The sequence below is a fragment of the Mixophyes fleayi genome, chromosome 2, assembly GCF_038048845.1.
Source record: "Mixophyes fleayi isolate aMixFle1 chromosome 2, aMixFle1.hap1, whole genome shotgun sequence".
NCBI lineage: Eukaryota > Metazoa > Chordata > Amphibia > Anura > Limnodynastidae > Mixophyes > Mixophyes fleayi.
The window spans coordinates 144,619,743-144,637,939 of NC_134403.1; the positions used below are offsets into that span (position 1 = coordinate 144,619,743).

Sequence of the window (18,197 nt, forward strand, 5' to 3'; positions counted from 1 at the left end):
CTACTCTTCTTAACTCAGTACAGATCTCCGCCCATTCCCTTTCTATTCCCAACCCTTTTTTCTTAAGTGTTGGGAAACTTCTTAAGTGCAGTTAAGAAGGATTTTCATCATAACTTGGCATACGTAACGGATCTCCCTTCTTAAGTCCCTTTTTTGGGCATGCGCAGAGAAGATTTTCGTAAGATCCGCAAAAAATAGCAGATAAGATCAGTAATGAATCAAGCCCACAGACACTGCATGGAGGCATCCTCACAATATGACTGTCATATATTAGATAAACATACCTTTTGTTGGTTATACCTTCTGATGGATTAAAGGTGTTAATGTGGATGTTATGCCACAACGCTTTTGTTACTTAAACAAGTTACTGTTTATTAAAGATGATAACAACAGTACATATATGCAGCTACTCACAGTTGTTTGTAGTACAGCAGGCAATACAGTTATGCTGTTTTGCTTATACACTCTTGTAAGTAGATATGCAGGCAGGTTGGTAATGCACTATTATACATATGCTGCAGGCACTTTTTATATGCTATATGTCCGTGCAGTATGTTGTGGTGGTACAGTCTCCCTTTAGATATACTAGAGAGCCTCTGGATCACTTTAGAGCTACTTTGAGGAACTTATATTATGTGGGCATGCAGCTCTCTAAGCTGCGACTTGTCCCATTCACTGTCTGACTGGAAGTAACAGTGCAAAAATCCAAACTTCCAGTTTGCAGGGTCTGGGCGTGTGCAGTAGCACAAATCAGACATAGACGTCCTGCCCGACTTCAAGTACTCCTCCTAGACCATCGGGGATAATGGCAGGAGACGGAGCAAAGCGCTCCTTTACTAACAACTTTTACTTGTTCAACTATTTAATGTAGCTTATTTTATTTTAACATTTATTTTTCCAGAATCTGGAATCAGAAGCACCTTTGTGCATACCAGAAAAGTCACCACTAGAAGAATGGCCCCAACATGGAGCTATAAAATTTGAAAATGTTGAAATGCGTTACCGTGACAACCTACCTCTGGTTCTCAAGAATATATCATTCAGTATTAAACCACAGGAGAAGATTGGAATTGTAGGCAGAACTGGGTCAGGTTTGTGTTCATTTTGCCTTGGAATATATGGGACATGTAGCAATTCTGTTAATTTTACTTTGCACGTTCTTAATGTACAGTCATGGCCAAAAGTTTTGAGAATGACACAAGTATTGGTTTTCACAAAGTTTGCTGCTTCAGTGTTTTTAGACCTTTTTTGTCAGATGTTGCTATGGTATACTAAGGTAACATTACAAGAATTTCTTAAGTGTCAAAGGCTTTTTTGACAATTACATTAAGTTTATGCAAAGAGTCAATATTTGCAGTGTTGACCCTTATTTTTGAAAACCTCTGCAATTCGCCCTGGCATGTTGTCAATCAACGTCTGGGCTACATACTGACTGATGGCCGCCCATTCTTGCCTAATCAATGCTTGGAGTTTGTCAGAATTTGTGGGCTTTTGTTTCTTCACCCGCCTATTGAAGATTGACCACAAGTTCTCAATGAGATTAAGTTCTGAAGAGTTTTCTGGCCATGGACCCAAAATTTTGATGTTTTGATCCCCGAGCCACTTAGTTATCACTCTTGCTTTATGGCAAGGTGCTCCATCATGCTGAAAAAGGCATTGTTTGTCACCAAACTGTTCTTGGATGGTTGGGAGAAGTTGCTCTTGGAGGATATTTTGCTACCGTTCTTTATTCATGGCTGTCTTCTTAGTGAGCCCACTCCCTTGGTTGAGAAGCAACCCCACACATGAATGGTCTCAGGATGCTTTACTGTTGGCATGACACAGGACTGATGGTAACGTTCACCTTTCCTTCTGAACAAGTGTTTTCCAGATGCTCCAAACAATCTGCAAGGGGATTCATCAGAGAAAATGACTTTACCCCTGTCCTCAGCAATTCAATCCCTATACCTTTTGCAGAATTTCAGTCTGTCCCTGATGTTTTTCCTGGAGAGAAGTGGCTTCTCGCTGGTCTACTTGACACCAGGCCATCCTCCAAAAGTCTTCGCCTCACTGTTCGTGCAGATGCACTTACACCTGCCTGCTGCCATTCCTGAGCAAGCTCTGCACTGGTGATGCCCCGATCCCGCAGCTGAATCAACTTTAGGAGACAGTCCTGGTGCTTGCTGGACGTTCTTGGGCGCACTGAAGCCTTCCTCACTACTATTGAACCTCTCTCCTTGAAGTTCTTGATGATCTGATAAATGATTGATATAGGTGCAATCTTACTAGCAGCAATATCCTTGCCTGTGAAGCTGTTTTTGTGCAAAGCAATGATGACTGCACATGTTTCCTTGCAGTTAACCATGGTTAACAGAGAAAGAACAATGATTTCAAGCACCACTCTCCTTTTAAAGCTTCCAGTCTGTAATTCTAACTCAATCAGTGTGACAGAGTGATCTTCAGCCTTGTCCTCGTCAACACTCTCACCTGAGTTAACGAGAGAATCATTGATCTAATGTCAGCTGGTCCTTTTGTGGCAGGCCTGAAATGCAGTGGAAATGTTGTGTTTGGGATAAAGTTCATTGTCATGGCAAAGAGGGACTTTGAAATTAATTGCAACTCATCTGACCACTCTTCATGACATTCTGGAGTATATGCAAATTGCCATCATTGTGAAAAATAATATTTGTGTCATTCTCAAAACTTTTGGCCATGACTGTATGATAGAAATAGCATATGTAAGAATCTGAATTTCTGTATAGTTTAATTAAAGTACGATATTGCAAATATTGGTATAAGAAACCTCATTGAAAAATTATTTCACAGCAAAATAACATTTTTTGAAACACTGTTGTATAATATCTTCATGAATTTGTGCAGATGTTGTGGTGCAATTGTTGTTTGGTGCTATTATTGTTAATAGTGGGCTTTCATTATTGGCTTTGAGATACTATAGCATCTTCGTGCCTATTATGAAAAACAGTTTAATGTAATATAATGGCAGTCATTCTTTGTCAGATGAGCATTTAGCTTGATCTATAGGTTGTGGACACAAGAAATTATAACAGCAATATAAAGTCACTTTGGCCTACCAATCACGAGTGGCCTATGCATTGTGGCACTGAGGCTCCCAATGTATGGAATTGTACAGGAGGGATGTAGCACCGTTCTTCCAGAGGAGACACTGAAGCCAGGATGGGGGTAGGAAACACTGTCTCTGTTATCATTGCAGAAGATTTCATAAAAGCTTGATTGGGTTTAGATCTGGTGACTGAGAAGGCCATGACATATGATCACAACATCAGTGTCATGTACCTCAAACTGTTTAGTGCAGGGATGCGCTGTTGTCTGCACTGCTGAGGACAATAGAGGCTGCTCATTTTGCTTTTTAAAACATCACCCACAGATTCAGATCAATGGCGTTGAGCCAGGTAAGCAAATTCTGCTTGCTGTGAGGCTGCCATTATTACTGTTATTGCCAAATTTCAGAGTGCTGCAAACCTAGGGATATAGGGCCTGATTCATTAAGGAAAGTTAGGCAACAGTAAGTAAGGCAAAACCATGTTGCATTGGAGGAGGAGATAAATTTAAAATGTGATGACAGATTTATATTTGGGGTAGGGCATTTCCTAGATCAACTTTAAATTTCAGTGTACAAATACGCTCTCAAGTATTTGTGTGCTACATGAAAAAACAGCCAGTATTTTCCTTATGTGCAAAATTATAAACTAATTTGCACCCCTTGCATTGCAACATGGTTTTGTCCAGAAAACCTGAGTAAGAAAACTTACTCAATGTTTTGCTTAACTTTCCTTAATGAATCAGGCCCACAGTGTTCATTTAGAGTTAAGCTTAAAAATGCATCTGAAATATAGACGTGTGCACAGAATGTGCCGTGTGCCCAGGCACACCCTAATGCAGAGATTAAGGTGGGGGCGCAGCTGGTTATCTTTATATTCATTGGTCGTAATACACACAAGAAACAGAGCTGCTGGGCATGCCCAGTAGCAGCAGCTCCTCCCATGTTCCTTTTGGAACTCAAGAGCTCTGGTGCGCTGTGCAGGTTCCAGAGGTGAGTCGCCTAAATGTTTTTATTAATATATGTGTTTAATTTCCATGTTTGTGTATATATGATATATGAATTTGGGGACAATACTGTTTGGCATTATATAAATTGGTGTACTACTGTGTGGCACAATATGAATTGTGAACAAGTGTCAGATAGCATTCAGATGGAAGCAAACAGAGCCACCCTATGCCTTATCATCTGGAACACATTATAAGAATATTGCACTATATCCCACACAATTCTCGAGTATATAGAGATCCTAGTTAATGCATTATAAGTCCCTTCAATTACCCTTAATAAGTAACTCATCATACCCACAAAACCTCATCAGCGGTTTGACTCCAAACTCCTAATTTCCTTCCCTCATTTTCTTTTTTCTCACCAGCAAAATTGGATGAAGTATATTATTTTTGTTAGTGGGAATATGATGACTTTCCTTTAGTATAATATTACCTGATACCTATGTCATAGTGCTTTGCCATCTCTTTACTCAACAGGGAAATCATCCTTGGCAATGACACTTTTCAGACTAGTTGAGCTGTCTGGAGGTTCGATCAGTATTGATAATGTCTACATCAATGAAACTGGGCTGGAGGACCTAAGAAAAAAGCTTTCCATCATTCCTCAAGAACCGGTTCTATTTGTTGGAAGCGTCAGGTAAGCCTGTGGTAATATAGACCCATTCTGGTGCACGTCATATAACTTTATTTAGTGTTCTGAAAGTGTCACAGTCACTAATATTTTATAAAACTAATCTTATGTGTTATGCTGTCCACTCCTAAACCTCATAGTGTTGGTATTCCAATTGCAGAGCTAATATTAAGTTGTGTAACTCTCACAATTAACCGGTTTGTTATGAGCAAGTTGTTACTGCAGATGTCTGTTGTCAGTTCAACCCCAGGGAATTGTTTTATTAGGCTGATTATCCACTTGTGTTGCATTTGAGTAATAAAAACAAGTAAAAACCCCATGTGAAAACGCATAAAAATGTTACGCATTCGTGCAGGCATCCATGATGTGGTCCACATACGTTGTACCTGTGGTTGATATACACTGGACACATTCACATGTGTGTGTTACATATACATCCAGACATATGTGGCAAATAAATAAATAGAATGGGTTTCATTATAATATGCTGTTGCATACTGTGCAAGGTGTAGCATCTAAATGCCAGTGGGTAACCGGCCTAAGCCTGTGCAAGTGTCACTTTAACCTACTTACTCACCTAAACCACTACAGCTTCTGAAGGTAATAAAGTAGGTAGGCGGAGTTCAATTGGGGAATCAATTTAAGCCCTAAGTAATCCATTACTAAGGTTTTAAAAATAATTTATTTATAAAGGGAGGAGCAGGCTTTACCCTCTCTTTTTATACTGATTTGTTTAATACTAAAACAAAACTCACAAATAAATATGTTAATTTCTAACATATCAGAATACAAACAGATTTGTTTGCAGGTTTCTGTAGTGGATCTTATTAAGTTATGTAGGTTGATGTTTTGTTTATGTATATCTATAATAAGTGTTTCCTCTTTGTCGTTTAAATTCATTGGTAATATGTTTCTTAAATGTTATGTTTAGAATTTGGAAACCAAAGTTATTTAGTTACTGTTTTCCTCCTGCCTTGTTTTCCACTTGCCACACCTTTTCTCCCTTCCACCTCTAGCCTCATTAACTGACTTCCTCTCTCCCCCTCATTCTCTTCGTGTCCTTTGTCTCCCCGTCACCTGCAACCTGTTCCTCTGCCCTCCTGGCATCCTCCCTTAGCCCTCTCTCTGTCTCCCTCGCTCCTCTCTGCATCCCTCCCTTTCCGCGCCTCTCTCTCCCCCCCACTATGCCGCCCTGTCCAAACGCCATTCCCATTCTCTCCCGCTGCTCCACCTCACCATCTTGCCCCCGCTCTCCCCAGCGATCTGCCAACCTTGCCAACCTCATCCCTATCTCTCCTCTTTCTTCCTTCCCCTTCTCCTGTGCCCTCTGGAATGCTCGATCTGTCCGCAACAAACTCACCGCTATCCACGATCTCTTCTTGTCTAACTCTTTTAACCTTCTTGCCATTATGGAAACCTGGCTCTCTGACTCTGACACCGCCTCCCCCGCCGCCCTCTCCTATGGTGGCCTCTCCTTCACCCACTCCACCAGACCTGGCGCCCGCCCAGGCGGTGGTGTGGGCTTCCTCCTCTCCTCCGCCTGTACTTTCCGTGTCATCCCCCCTGAACCCTCCCTTACCTTCTCCTCTTTTGAATCCCACTCTATCCGTCTCTTCTACCCCATCCACCTCAGAGTCACTGTCATCTACCGCCCCCCCTGGTCCCACCTCCCTCTTCATCGACAACTTCGCCGCCTGGCTTCCTCACCACCTCTCCTCTGACCTCCACTCCATCATCCTCGGCGACTTTAACTTCCCCATCGACAACCCCTCTGACCCTGCGTCCATTAAGCTGCTCACCCTCTCCTCCTCTCTTGGCCTCACACAATGGACCTCTTCCTCTACCCACTGCCTTGGTCACTCCCTTGACCTAGTCTTCTCCTACCTCTGTAATCTCTCTGACTTCTCCATCTCTCCCTTTCCTCTATCCGACCACCACCTTCTCTCTTTCTCTCTCTCCTCCCCTCCCGCTCCCCACCCCACGCCCCCCATTCCTGCTCAGTCCAGGCGCAACCTTGACGCCCTCGATCCTGCCACCCTGTCTGCTACTCTCGATACTCTCCTTTCCCCCCTTTCCTCCCAGGCCTGCCCCAACCTGGCGGTCTCCCTCTACAACCACGCCCTCACCTCCGCTCTTGACGCCATTGCCCCGGCCCACTCTGTCAACCCCCGTCGCTCAAAACCCCAACCCTGGCACTCCAAATTCACCCGCTTCCTCCAAAAATGCTCCCACACGGCTGAACGATACTGGAGAAAATCCCGCTCCCTGGCTGATTTTCTCCATTTTAAGTTCATCCTCTCCTCCTATAGCTCCGCCCTCTTTCTAGCCAAACAATCTTTCTTTAAATCCCTCATCTCCTCCCAGTCCTCCAACCCCCGCCGCCTCTTCGCCACCTTCAACACTCTCCTGTCTGTCCCCCCGCCCCTCCTCTCCCCTCCTCCCTCACCGCCACCGACTTTGCCTCCTTCTTCTCCTCGAAAATTGAGGCCATCCGACTCGAAATCACCTCCTCCCATCTTCCACCCCCCCCACACACTTCCTCCCTCCCCCTCCCGCCACCGCCCCCTCTTCTCCTTCCGCCCCACTACGGGCGAAGAAGTACACTCTCTTATTTCATCCTCCCCTCCGTACTCCTGTCCCCTGGACCCCATCCCCTCCCACCTCCTTCGCTCCCTCTCCCCCGCCACCTGCTCCCACCTCGCCCACCTCTTTAATCTCTCCCTCTCCGCCGGCATCTTCCCCTCCTCCTTCAAACACGCCCTTGTATCCCCCATTCTTAAGAAACCTAACCATGACCCCACCTCTTTCTCTAACTATCGCCCCATCTCTCTTCTCCCTTTGCCTCCAAACTACTTGAGAGGCTCGTCTGCAGCCGCCTCTCCACCTACCTCTCTGACCACTCCCTCCTTGACCCTCTTCAATCTGGCTTCCGCCCCCTTCACTCCACTGAAACTGCCCTGGCCACAGTCACTAATGATCTTCTCTCCGCGAAAGCCAGGGGCCACTTCTCCCTTCTCATTCTCTTGGATCTCTCAGCGGCCTTCGACACCGTTGACCACCCGCTCCTGCTCCTCACCCTTCAATCCTTTGGCCTCTCCGGCCCGGTCCTGTCATGGTTCACCTCCTACCTTGCTGACCGTTCCTTCTCTGTCTCCACCTCTGGATCTCTCTCCCCCCCCTCTTCCCTTCCAGTAGGGGTCCCCCAAGGCTCTGTTCTCGGACCCCTACTCTTCTCTCTTTACACCTCTTCCCTGGGGAAACTCATCAGCTCTTTTGGTCTCCAGTACCACCTTTATGCCGATGACACCCAACTCTACCTTTCCTCTCCCGATCTCTCTTCCTCCCTCCTCTCCAGGGTGTCTGCCTGCCTCTCTGCCATCTCCTCCTGGATGTCCTCTAGATTCCTCAAACTTAATCTCGCTAAAACCGAACTTATTGTTTTTCCTCCCGCTCATTCCCCTCCCCTTCCGACCTTTCTATCTCTGTTCTCAACTCCTCTATTTCCCCTGTTCCTCAACTTCGCTGCCTCGGTGTCATCCTTGACTCCTCTCTCTCCTTTGCTCCTCACATTCTCTCTCTCGCCAAATCCTGCCGCTTCCAGCTGCGGAATATCGCACGCATTCGGCCCTTCCTCTCCCAAGATGCCACTAAGGCTCTTGTCCACGCTCTTATCATCTCCCACTTCGACTACTGCAACCTCCTCCTTACCGGCCTCCCCCGCACTCATCTCGCTCCCCTTCGCTCTGTACTTAATGCAGCTGCTCGGCTCATTTTCCTTTCTCGCCGCTCCTCTTCTGTCTCCCCCCTATACCAATCCCTTCACTGGCTCCCCTTCCCCTACAGAATAGTGTTCAAGCTCCTCACACTTACTTTCAAGGCCCTCTCCAACTCCACTGCTCCCTACATCTCCAACCTTATTTCCATCCACGCTCCATTCCGCCCTCTGCGTTCAGCTACTGACCGTCGCCTCACCTCCCCCCTGGTTACCTCCTCCCATGCTCGCATCCAAGACTTCTCCCGCGCTGCCCCCCTTCACTGGAACCAGCTCCCCCGCTCCATCAGAACATCCCCAACTTGTCCAGCTTCAAACGGGCCTTAAAAACCCACCTCTTCCTCAAAGCCTTCCAGTCCCCCACCTAACCGACCTCCTTCCAGCCTCCCACCTACCGCCCTCCCTATCCTGCCCTCCTCCTGCCTCCCTCCTCTTAATTCTCCTCTCCCCCCTCTCCCTCTCTGCGTTCTCCCCCTTTCCTCCTCCCACCCTTGTGTCTCTGTCCGTCCTACCCTCCCCTTAGATTGTACGCTCCTTTGAGCAGGGCCTCCTCTCCTCCTGTTCTCCACCACCTTAACTCTGCTCTCCAGCTCCTTGTCTCCTCCGTGAGGTCCTCCTGCCCTTCTGCCCCTCTAGCTTCACCGCTGGGGGCTCTCACCTCTCATCTAGCTGTACTTTGAGCTTCTGAGTTACTGTGCTTTTTGTTAACTGTACCGTGCTGTCTCACCCTGTATCGCGTTTCTGTATGTCCCTGTACGGCGCCACGGATAAATAGTGGCGCCTTATAAATAAAAATTAATAATAATAATAATAATAATAATAATATTTACTGATCTGAACCTGGTGTATTGAATACATATCAAAATAATAAATGCCATTGTAGGTCGAATTTGGATCCAATGAATCATTATACAGATGAAGAGGTGTGGAAAGCTTTAGATAAAACCCACATGAGAGAACGCGTACGTATAAGTCACACACTAATACCTACAGGAAGCTTTTATCTTCATGTACTTCTTTCTAAACCAGGTGACATGCAAATTGAATAAAAACCCTCCTCAGACCAGATTTCTCCAACACTGACATGTGACAGATATGCAAGTTACCATTTTTTTTTATACAAAATGAGAATAGGCTAAAATCTCATAAACCTATGAGTAAGGTCACTCTTTTATCCACTATGCTACTGTGTCTGTAACCGTATGCTGTGTGTTTTCTTATTCTATTGCTGCTTTCATGACAAATCTAATGCATACAAGTATTGCGTGCATACTATGTGCAGTATCTTTCCTTCCTGCTCTGATGTTGCTGTATATTTCTTTTTCTGAAATTCAACTTGTTGTTAATTTACACTAATAGGTCTATTATCTAATATCTATTATAAATATTATACTGTAATGTATGTATGTACTTTTCAAGGCATTTGAAACATGTGTTTATAGCAACAAATATTTCATGAAAATGTAATATTTTAATAAGATACAATACATCATTGTGGGTAAAGGTGGATTTTGAAAAGCAAATTAAAGGGCTACTACTAAAAGGGAAATAATATTTACAAGTTACCCTTATATGGAGATATCACAACATTCACAGTTATATACTTATATATAAAGCACTAGTGGTGACGGTTTAAAACAGTATATTTTGTTATACTCTATAGAGAACAATTGGTTACTTTAAGGACCAATAAACTTTGAAAACAAATTGCCTTACATAAATAAGCTATTATCTACTTTCAAAGATGCATAAAACGTTTCCATACCTTGAGATATTTCCCATTGTATTAATATTTGCTGTGTAACTGATTGCAAACTATTCTGTTTCTACCAGTAAATTGAGGCTGGTAAGAGGCCAACTGCATTATTGCTTATAACTTAAGTTTAAAGCAGCAATCCCGCATAGATTTTTTTTTCTTTAAATAGCAAGTAAAGTACCTTTTGAAGCATGCATCTCATATTTAATTATTCTATAAACTATCCTGACAAACAAAAATGGCTGCCAGACATAATCTGCCACAGAGAAACGGGCTCACGGTTCTCAGCATGTCATGTGATATCAGAGGGGGGGGGGGGGTGTTAGGTATGTCATTGTGCAAACATAACTCAGAGGTCCTTTCAAAAACATTGTGACTGCAGTTGCTATTGCATACTTGTCAACTTTGGAGATCTCCCATGCGGATCCGCAGAGCTTCCGCGTCCTGGGAGCATGATGATCAAGCAAATTGAATCATCCTGGCCCTGCCAAACTATACTAATTTCAGCCTACTACAGTAGCGGGCGAGACCAGAGTGCTGCAATTAGCCCCGCCTCCACCCACTTCCCTAACGAAGTGGACAGGATGCCGGAGGTTACCCTGCTCTCCCGGGAGAACTCTCAAAAATTTACGAGTCTCCCGGACATTCCGGGAGAGTAGGCAACTATGTGGTATTGTAGCCCAGAATCATAAATCATTAATAGCAGCATGAAGTAAAAACTAAGCAAAATGGTAGATAACATTCTTTTTATAGCCTGCCACAGTGATTTCTGTTAAAAAAAAAGCAAAAATTCTCTTTTAATGGGATGCTGCTTTAAGAGTGTCACCATTAAACTAAAATACAAACTGCCTTATGTAAAAGATTATTATTAACATTTGTTCATGGAGCTGGTATATGGAGACTCCCAAATATCTGGAGGTTCCCGGGAGAGCAGGTGTCACGACTGATAGTGGGTGTATGACTGGTAGAAGGTACCTGCTGTTGTTGGCGCAACTCAGAGGAAGGCGCGGAGTCTAACGTGCCCCTGATATTCACCAGGAACCCCCGCAAGGAAGTATGGACTCCGCTGCAGGGACACGCAGGTCGCGGTCCTTCCTAGAGTCCACAGCGAGATACAAGGGGGTGTCAGACAGGCCGGTTCAGCAACGTTCAGGTAGAGGAGGTACAAAAGGGAAATCCAGAAGAATGGTGAGGCAAGCCGAGTCGGTAATCTTCAGGGAGCGCAGTACAAAGGCAGAATCCAGATAGGGGTGGTCAAACGGTCCGGGTCAAAAGGGTCACAGGCAGCACGAGGAAGGTCAGGAACAATATAGCAACTGGTACACACAAACGCTGGAGGCAGGAAGACCTGATACTCTGGCACTGACTAGAGGACAGGAAGGGGTTTAAATAATGTGGGGATCCAATCAGCTTCAACGCTGAGCGCTGTCATGCCTGCCGCCGGGAATACATAGCGTCCCGTTGCCTAGCAACGGGGCGCGTCATACTGCGAGGGAAATGGATGGCAGGGGGAATCCGGAAATGACGCGTCTGGTTGCCTAGCAACCAGACGCGCGATCACACAGTCAGGCGGCCGTGCGGACGGCGCCTGACAGTATACCCTCCTCTTCCTCCTCCTGTTTGAAGGAACTTTTTGAGAATTCTAGGAGCGTGAAGGTCCTGCTTGTCCACCCATGATCTCTCCTCTGGGCCAAATCCTTTCCAATGGACCAGAAATTGCTGTTTGCCACGAAGAATGCGAGAGGCCAAGATCCGACTGACTTCGAATTCAGTTCCAGAAGAGGTTTGTATTGGTGGGGGACGACCGGGAGGTCGATAGAATTTATTGAGTACCAGTGGTCGTAGTAATGAGACATGAAAAGTATTATGACATCTCAGAGAAGGAGGAAGTTTTAATTTGAAGCATACAGGATTAATGACTTGCATGATGGTGTACGGACCAATAAATCGAGGAGCCATCTTCATAGAAGGGACCTTTAGTCTTAGGTCCCGGGTGGATAGCCATACCTGGTCTCCCACCTTTAAGAGAGGAGTGGCCCTCCGATGACGATCTGCAAAGATCTTGTGATGCTGAGTAGCCTTGAGTAAAGCCGTCTTAGTCTTAGCCCAAATGAGAGAAAATTCCCGATAAAGAGTATCTACGGCTGGAACCGGTGAAGAGGACACTGGAAAAGGATCCGGGAACACAGGGTGGCTTCCGTATACAATAAAGAACGGAGAGAATCCGGTAGACTCATGAATGTGTTGATTATGGGAGAACTCCACCCAAGGAAGGAATTGAGACCATTTATTCTGGTTGTTGGAGGTAAAACAGCGGAGGAATGTCTCGAGATCCTGATTGATTCGCTCCGTCTGTCCGTTGGTTTGCGGATGGTATCCCGAAGAGAATTTCAATTCTATGTTTACTCTCTTACAAAAGGTTCTCCAAAACTGGGATGTAAATTGGACTCCGCGGTCCGAAATGATCTCCTTCGGGCAACCATGTAGTCTGAATATCTCCTTGATAAAGATATCTGCCAGACGACTGGCCGTGGGCAGTCCAGTTAGAGGAATAAAATGTGCCATCTTCGAAAATCGATCAATAACCACCCAGATAGTGGTAAACCCTGCACTGAGGGGTAGGTCTGTGATAAAATCCATGGCCACACTTTCCCAAGGAGCATCGGGGATAGGAAGTGGACGAAGAAGGCCTGCCGGGACTCTTCTACAAGTTTTGTGTTGAGCACAAGTAGTGCAGGAAGCAATAAATCTCTCAACATTGGCACGTACATTAGGCCACCAGAAGCGTCGGCAAAGCAGCGATGTTGTCTTCTTTATTCCAGCATGGCCGGCAATGCGGGATGAATGAGCCCACTGCAGGGTCTTGAACCGGAGATGGGGTTCCACAAATGACCGGCCTGGAGGAGGAGAGGACGTTTTGGTCCTAGTAAGGGCTACGATATTAGAAGGATCAATAATATGCTGCGGAACCAATGGTCTTAAACGATCGGAATCGTCAAATGAGCGAGATAATGCATCGGCACGTCCATTCTTGGCTCCCGGGCAGAATGTGAGCTTCATGTCAAATCGAGCAAAGAAGGATGCCCAGCGGGCTTGCCGAGGATTAAGGCAACGAGCCTCTTGAATGAACACTAGATTCCGATGGTCGGTAAACACAGTAACAGGAAATATAGCCCCCTCCAACAGATGTCGCCACTCCTCCAGAGCCGCCTTGATGGCCAGTAATTCCTTGTCCCCTATTCCATAATTACATTCGCTTGGAAGAAATCGTCTGGAGAAAAACCCACACGGGTTGTGTGAGCCAGCCGGAGACTCTTGAAAAAGCACCGCCCCAATGCCTACTGAGGATGCATCTACCTCTAGGAAGAAAGGTGGTTCTTGATCTGGCTGGGACAGAACTGGGGCTGAAGAGAATGCTTTCTTTAACGTTATGAAGGCAGACATGGCCTCCGAAGACCAGACCCTAGGGTTGGCAGTCTTCCTGGTTAACGCTGTAATGGGGGCTATAATGGTGGAGAATCCCTGAATAAATTGGCGATAATAGTTTGCAAAGCCGATGAACCTTTGAATAGCTTTAAGGCCTTGTGGCTGAGGCCAGTCCAGAATAGCTGACACCTTGGTGGGATCCATACAAAGACCTTGACCCGACACGATGAAACCAAGAAAAGATACCTGACTAATCTCAAACACACATTTCTCCAGCTTGCAATAGAGGTGATGTTTCCGAAGTCTACGTAAGACCTCCTTTACTTGTTCCCGATGAGTCTTCAGATCTTTAGAAAATATTAATATATCGTCTAGATACACTACCACAGAAGTGTATAACAGGTCATGAAAGATATCTTTAACGAAGGTTTGGAAGATGGCTGGGGCGTTGCAGAGGCCGAAGGGCATCACCAGGTACTCGAAATGTCCATCTCTGGTGTTAAAGGCCGTTTTCCATTCGTCTCCTTCCTTGATGCGAATTAAATTATAGGCCCCACGGAGATCTAATTTGGAAAAGATTTGAGATCCACTGAGTTTGTCAAAGAGGTCGGAGATGAGAGGTAGTGGATATCGATTTTTGACAGTGATGCGGTTGAGAGGACGATAATCAATACAAGGCCGAAGAGACCCATCCTTCTTTTTAACAAAAAAAACCCCTGCACCCGCTGGGGAAGTAGATTTGCGGATAAATCCCCGTTTCAGGTTTTCTGAAATATATTGAGACATGGCTGACGTCTCTGGACGAGATAAAGGGTAGGTCCGCCCTTTGGGGATAGGTTGGTCAGGAGATAAAACAATAGCGCAATCCCAGGGACGATGAGGAGGCAAGATCTCCGCTTCCACTTTACTGAATACATCCTGGAATTCCATATAGGCCTCAGGAAGGTGGGTTAGCTCGGAATGAGCCATTACTTGACATTTAGGAGGCAAGACTCTAGACAGACATTCAAAGCGACATCCTTCACCCCACGACATAACTTGAGCGTGGTCCCAATCCATCTGAGGAGAATGTCTTCTCAGCCATGGTAGCCCCAAGATGAGGGGATTAATGGACCTCGGCAACACCAAAAGTTGGATCATTTCGCTGTGAAGTACTCCTACCCTCAACCGAACAGGAGAAGTCACGGAGGAGATGGAGCCGTGAGTGACACGACTTCCGTCGACTGCCGTCAGAGATAACGGTTGGGGCAATGGGTTCAGAGGTATTTGGAGCTGCGAAGCTAGATCCGCCGAAATGAAGTTCCCGGAGGAGCCGGAGTCCACAAAGGCCGTGGTGGAAAAGGTACCCTTGGGGGTGCTCAGGATGACAGCCATCTGAAATTCTGGAGAATTTTCTTTAGAATAGGGAGCAACTGTGGATTCTCCTAAAACGGCCTCCCCGCCACCGTTTAGGAGGAAGAGTTTCCCGGTTTCTTGGGACAAACTCTTAGCAGGTGTCCCGGATCTCCACAATACAGACACAGGCGTTGTTTGAAGCGTCTCTCCCTCTCTTCAAGGGATAATTTAGAGCGTCCTACTTGCATTGGTTCGACCACTGGCAGGATGGGATTTTGGAACTGGGGTGCTAGCCGTGGTATGAACCGTTTGCCAGGAGAGCGTTCCTGCGTGCGCTCTTGGTAGCGCAAATCCACCTTGATGCACATGGAGATGAGAGAATCTAACTCAGCCGGGAGTTCTCTGGAAATTAACTCATCCTTAATCCGGTCCACCAGACCTTGCCAAAAGGTTGCCACCAGTGCTTCGTTATTCCATTTTAACTCGGAAGCCAGGGTTCGAAATTGAACTGCGTATTGCCCCACGGACAGGTCACCTTGGCGGAGGTTTAACAAGCTGGTAGCTGCAGAAGCAACTCTTCCGGGATCATCGAAGACTTTCCTGAAAGCTTCAATGAAAGAGTTGGAGTTATGAAGAAGTGGACCCCCTTGTTCCCATAAAGGTGAGGCCCAGGCAAGGGCTTGACCACTGAGGAGGGAGATGAGAAAAGCTACTTTGGTGCGTTCTGAAGAAAAGGCCCCTGGGTTGCACTCAAATTGGATGGCACATTGGTTCAGAAAGCCCCTGCACTTCTTGGGATCACCGTCAAACTTTTCGGGTGTCGGGATGCGTACACCGGAGGCCGCTGTAGAGACCGTAACCACACTGGATGCTGTGGATGCCGCAGAGGTTATGGCTGGTGTAGCGGGTGCAGCATTCTGAAATGTATCGAAGCGGGTAGCAATCCCTTGGACACATTGTAGAAGATGCGCTTGGGCTGCTTCTTGTTGCTCCACTCGTTGGGCCAAATGCAGGAGTAGGTCACGAGCAGACGGTTCACCAGACCCCTCCGTTGTCATGGCCAGAGTATACTGTCACGACTGATAGTGGGTGTATGACTGGTAGAAGGTACCTGCTGTTGTTGGCGCAACTCAGAGGAAGGCGCGGAGTCTAACGTGCCCCTGGTATTCACCAGGAACCCCCGCAAGGAAGTATGGACTCCACTGCAGGGACACGCAGGTCGCGGTCCTTCCTAGAGTCCACAGCGAGATACAAGGGGGTGTCAGACAGGCCGGTTCAGCAACGTTCAGGTAGAGGAGGTACAAAAGGGAAATCCAGAAGAATGGTGAGGCAAGCCGAGTCGGTAATCTTCAGGGAGCGCAGTACAAAGGCAGAATCCAGATAGGGGTGGTCAAACGGTCCGGGTCAAAAGGGTCACAGGCAGCACGAGGAAGGTCAGGAACAATATAGCAACTGGTACACACAAACGCTGGAGGCAGGAAGACCTGATACTCTGGCACTGACTAGAGGACAGGAAGGGGTTTAAATAATGTGGGGATCCAATCAGCTTCAACGCTGAGCGCTGTCATGCCTGCCGCCGGGAATACATAGCGTCCCGTTGCCTAGCAACGGGGCGCGTCATACTGCGAGGGAAATGGATGGCAGGGGGAATCCGGAAATGACGCGTCTGGTTGCCTAGCAACCAGACGCGCGATCACACAGTCAGGCGGCCGTGCGGACGGCGCCTGACAGCAGGCAAAGCTCCTGCATCCTTCCCACTTGTTAGTGAAGTGGGCTGGATTGGGGCCTCCATGACGCGATTCGTGAATCATGGGGGTGGGGCCAAAATGATGAACTCCACTGTGCCCCTCCCCCATGGGTACATCGGCCAGTATGGTATATGTTGGTATGCCATACCACCACTTCTCCTTCTGCCTTTATTGTAAAACTGACATAATCCACACACTTACATTTTTCATGCCACCACTTCTAAAAGAAAAAAGAAAAAGAGTCCTGTGAGAGCCCACCTTGGGTCCCCACTTTGGGGCTAATTTTATATGTCATGCTGTGATGTTTATCATGTTGTAGTGCACTAGGCAATGGAAATTTTTATTATCTGCCTATATACTACAATCAAGAGCTCAAGTCTTATTAACTTAAATAGCAGTTGCTAACAAACAGCATTTTGCATGTGGAATAATGCAGAGGCACAGCACAGATGCCTCTTCACCTTCTTTTGTGACATAATATGTCCATGTCTATAGCTGAGTTAGCTTTAGAAATGGCTCCATGCTGAAGGAGAACTAGCCACACAAATGTATCTGATTCTGCACCCAAATGTAAACATGATTGTGTGTTGTGGCACTAGGTATATACTTATGATCTTAAAGGGTTTAGTACATACTTGCCAACTCTCCCGGATTGTCCGGGAGACTCCCGCATTTTGCGAGAGTCTCCCGGACGAGTGTGGCAATCTCCCTGATAGGAAGGGGGAAAAATTTAGTTTAAACGCCGCGATTCACCCGGAATCGCGGCGTTTAGCCCCGCCCCCACTGTAAAATGACGCGATTTGCGTCATTCCATCACGGGGGCGGGGCCAAAATGACGCGATTTCGCAGCCCCGCCCCCTGCACGCCCACGTCCCAGCCGGCATCTCCCGGAAAAAGAAAAAAAAATGTTGGCAAGTATGGTTTAGTAGAGTCTTTTGTAAAGCATAGTAGACCTGTGTTTTACTATTCCTCTGAAGCTGCAGTGTTCAGGCAGTGGTCACTATTGTCATTGGGACTCTTTTTGTGCTGTCTAGGTACATTTTATATGGGAAAGTCCATTCATTTGACTCATTAAATGCAGACATCCCACATGTCCCTTATAATGGCTTCAGTATGACATAAGTGAGGCTACAACTGGTAGTATCTTAGGAGAATGAAAAGATAAATTGTTAGTAAGCAGTGACAGTTTGGCAAATACAAATGGTTGCCAGGCATAATCTGGGTCACAACTCTTAGCAGTAAAAGTGACATTTTTACCCTGGCCGGCCTGTGCATTCCTGTGACGTACTCATATTCTGCAAGATGTTGCACAAAGTGGCTGCATGGATGCACTTCAGAAAACAGGATGGGAGCACACAGCAAGAAAAAAATACAGTTTTATTTTTTTATTTTATTTTTTTTTTTAAATAACCCCTCACTAGTTTTCTTTATTACTCATTTCTAAGACTAGGACCACCCTAT

The 18,197-nt window shown here is 46.2% G+C and overlaps 1 protein-coding gene across 1 annotated transcript in view; it reads left to right on the plus strand.

Annotated features, from left to right (window-relative positions):
• LOC142141553 (ATP-binding cassette sub-family C member 5-like) overlaps nt 1-18,197 on the plus strand; it is a 124,356-nt gene that overhangs the window by 97,237 nt on the left and 8,922 nt on the right. Inside the window, exons 24-26 of the mRNA XM_075200149.1 lie at nt 902-1,091; nt 4,546-4,705; nt 9,355-9,433. Of these exons, the coding sequence (XP_075056250.1) occupies nt 902-1,091; nt 4,546-4,705; nt 9,355-9,433 (429 nt within the window). The remainder of the gene's footprint in view (nt 1-901; nt 1,092-4,545; nt 4,706-9,354; nt 9,434-18,197) is intronic.